At 42.0% G+C, this 3756-nt stretch overlaps 1 protein-coding gene across 1 annotated transcript in view; it reads left to right on the top strand.

Annotated features, from left to right (window-relative positions):
- The first annotated feature begins 3617 nt into the window (after positions 1-3617).
- Positions 3618-3756, top strand: part of Ppp1r8 (protein phosphatase 1 regulatory subunit 8) — a 23048-nt gene continuing 22909 nt past the window's right edge. The window contains exon 1 of the mRNA XM_010632592.2: positions 3618-3714. Coding sequence (XP_010630894.1) covers positions 3659-3714 — 56 coding nt within the window. The 5' untranslated portion in view covers positions 3618-3658. The remainder of the gene's footprint in view (positions 3715-3756) is intronic.

Here is a 3756-nt window from a genome sequence, read left to right as displayed (position 1 = left end):
TTTTTTTTTTTTTTTTTTTTGGTATTTGCGCTTGCAAGGCAGGCCACTGAACCATTGAGCTAAATCCCCGGTCCTAGATATCCTTTTTGACAGGCAACACTACACTATCATAATACTGTCTCTTTATGTGTATATGAAATTTACCTTTTACTAGCAACTGAGATTAATTATTTTCTGGCACCCAGCATAATGAGCCTGTCAAAAACTGTATAATAAGACAACAGTTTTATTATTTAACAATTTACTTTGAATTTCTAAGAAGTCTGTTCTCTGTTTTGCAAGACTTTGACATTATATTTAACTGGAAAGTAAAAAATTAGACACGTGATTGAGATTAAATAAGAACTATCTATTTGAGCTGATCAGTTGTGGGGTATGTGTTATAATCGGAGTTTATCCACTAGTGTTGTCCACAGCAGTTTATCCTTATGTACACTAAGCAAAAGCTCCCTCTAAAGATTAATTAATGTTACTATAACCTAGGGGGTCCCCCTCCCGCCTGTTGCATAGAAAGGGAGAATTAGACATAGCATGCTTTTGGAAAGCAAACAGGAATTGTTTGGAATGATTTAATCTTTTGTTGTTGTTCGCTTGTGGCTCTACATTCCTGGTGAATGATGAATGTTGCCATCAAAAGGTTGTCCGTCCTCTACCCTACAGGGCATCTGATGGCAGGAAGATTAAGGTAGACTACGATGGGATTTAAAACGTAGTCCAGTGAACCCGATGATGAAGTCAAGAACAGGTTCACTGTTGTAAATAAGACTGGTTTGGAGTAGTGATATTAGACTCATCCTAATTTATGAAGAGATTAATCTCTCCGCGCATAGTTTTAGACAAAAAAGGTTTCAATAAAAAATTTCTGTCTTGTAATATAAATGTTGTCCACTTCACTTTTTCATAGGCCTAGAACAATGAAAAGGAACATTTATTTAGGCTATCAAAGATACGAACTGGGTCAAAACTTTTAGTTCATCCTGTAGTGAATTAGAGGATTTGGCAACTAGGTATATTTACATTCCTTTCTTTTATTCCCTTAATGTTTCTTAATCTTCTTCTTTTTTTTTTTTTGGTCCTGGGGATCGAACTCTGGGCCCCTGTGCTTGCAGGGCAAGCAGTGAAACCACTGAGCTAAATCCCCAGCCCCTTCTTAATCTTCTTATAAAAGCTAATGTGAACAATAGGGAAACAAGGACCCAAATGCATATGTTTCTTTGCACTTTTGCACCATTCCACCTACTTAATACAATAAACATTTGAAAAGCTTTTAGAATCAGTTTTTTTTTTGTACCAGGGATCAAACTCAGTTCCTTGCGCTTGCAAGGCACGTGGTGGCACCACTGAGCTAAATCCCTGGCCCTTGTAGTAAGTTTTTATGAATTAACAGTCTAATAAAGTATCAGGTAATCTACTGTCACGGGAAAAATTGAGATTTGCAAGAAGACTGGAGACCGGATGAAGGTTGGTTGAGGGGTGGAAGAGGATTGGTGGGTGCTCCCTTTCTTTGAAAAATGGCAAAGCCATTAGGATGGCACAGTAGCCTAAATAGCGTCAGATAATTCCCTGATTCTGGTCGTTTCAGCTCTAAATCATAGTTGACTTTGATATATCATTAGTAACACTGCAGGAAAAAAGTATTGATTACATAAAATTTTTGAATTTGGGTAAAATAAAGTGACTTTCTATGTGATCCAGCACACAGAATTAACAGGAATGTAGCACAGAGCCAACAGGAATTTGGCTAGAATTGGTGGCAGTTGCCAAAAAGGTTCTGTTAGATAGTCCTAATAAGCCTATTCACAGAATCTTCCTTATCTATGCCCTGATTATCTTTGGGGGAACCATGGTCTAGGACAGTGGTTCTTAACTATGGAAACACATTAGAAACTTTTAAAAAACACTGATATCTTCACCTCTCCTGCAAGATTCTAATTTCATTAGTCTGGAGTGTAGCTTGGACACATGAATTCTTGTTTTAAATTTTTCTTCAGTACTGGGATCAAACTCAGGACCTTGAGCTTGTGAGGAAATCATGGCACCAATGAGCTACATCCCAGGCCCTTGGACACATGAATTCTTTTAAAGCTCCAGCTGATTCTTACATGCAGTCATGTTTGAGAACTATTGGTTTGGATGTCAAATACTCCTGGAGTGCAAAAGACCTAGGGGAGACCAGGGAGGGATTTAGCTCAGTGGTTCTCCCACCTGCCTCGCAAGTGCAAGGACCTGAGTTTGATCCCTGGTACCAAAAAGAAAAGAAAAGACCTTGTCTAAAAAAATAAAAATTAAAAAATTGTCAGGTAATCTTCCCAGGTTATCTGCAAAAGTGAAAAAGGAGCATCAATTGCATGCATGCAAATATGGTCATATTAACAGTGAGAGGCGGTGTGATTAATAAGCATGGCCTTTGTCTTCTCACAGATTCAGATTTGAGCAATACCCACTTGTTGCAGGGTGAAGTTGGGCAACTCATGTCTCAGTCTTTCCTCAAGGGTCATAAATGCTATTTTGAGGGTTGTATCAAATGAGACGATCCATATAAAATACAAAACTGCCGGGTGTGGCCGTGCTGCCAGTAATCCCAGTGCTTGGTGGGGGCTGAGGCACAAGTGTCGCAGGAGTTTGAGGCCAGCTTGGGCTACGTAGTTCAAGGCCAGTTTCAATTACACAGTGAGACTCTGACTCAAAAAAAAAAAAAAAAAATCAAAACAAAAAATTACCCAGATAAGTACACCTTCAGAGACAAAGCTAGTGGCCTGCAAGAATGCAATCCCAATACTTCCCTGCACGGTAGTCACTATGACACCCCCCCACACACACACAAATTCCAAGGGGCCACAACTTCACCATCTGGGCTATGCACAGTGAAGATCGGTACTCTTGTCTTCAAATTGGATCTGATCATGAGGACACTAGACTCCTAACGCACATATCCCTCAAGGCCAGATTTAAATTATAAAGGGTAGGTGATAGGGTGTAGCTTTCTGGAGGAGGGGTGGAAGAGCAGAAACAGAATGAGTTAACTTAAATCCCCTGAGTTTTGCCCTTTACTTTTTTTGTTTGTTTTTTGAGAAGGGGTCTCACTATTAGTTGAGGCTGACCTGGAACTCATTATGTAGCCCAGGCTGGTCTCGATTTCACAACGATCCTCCTGCCTCAGCCTCCTGAGTTCTGGGATTATAGGCGTGCTCTACCATGCTCTGTTTATGCCCTTTAGTTTTTCTCTGGTTTGAAGGCGAAAAGCTCACGGTGCAAACCCTGGGAAACGATGCAATTGCGAGATTATAGAGCTCAAAAGCGTTTGCAAGCCGGGGATTTAGCTCAGTGGTTCCAGCGCCTACCTTGCAAGCGCAAGGACTTAAGTTCGATCCCTAGTACCAAAAAGTAAATAACTAAATAAATAAGCGTTTGCAGGAGCTTTTTCTCTGACAACCTTCAAGCAAGAAAAACCCTTAACCTCTGCAAGGTCTCAAAAGCCAACTATAGCTAAAAGCCAGTTTAAAGTCAGCCGCGAATCGCCACTAAAGGCACCGCCCCGCAGGAGTCCGGGCGTGCACGCGCGCGTGCGAAAAGGCTGCTGGGAAGCCGCCTCTTCTCTCCCGGTCTTCCAGTTTCCCGGCGTGCTTCGGGCCCGCCAAATGGGAGGGGGAGACGCAAGATGGCGGCAGCCGCGAACTCCGGCTCTAGCCTCCCGCTTTTCGACTGCCCGACCTGGTGAGTGGCGGCGAGGCGGTCGAGACTGGAGACCTGGTTTTA

The sequence above is a fragment of the Fukomys damarensis genome, unplaced genomic scaffold, assembly GCF_012274545.1.
Source record: "Fukomys damarensis isolate Sample0158 unplaced genomic scaffold, DMR_v1.0_HiC HiC_scaffold_23, whole genome shotgun sequence".
Lineage (NCBI taxonomy): Eukaryota > Metazoa > Chordata > Mammalia > Rodentia > Bathyergidae > Fukomys > Fukomys damarensis.
The sequence above is the reverse complement of the archived record's forward strand: the minus strand, read 5'-3'. Positions and strand labels throughout refer to the sequence as shown.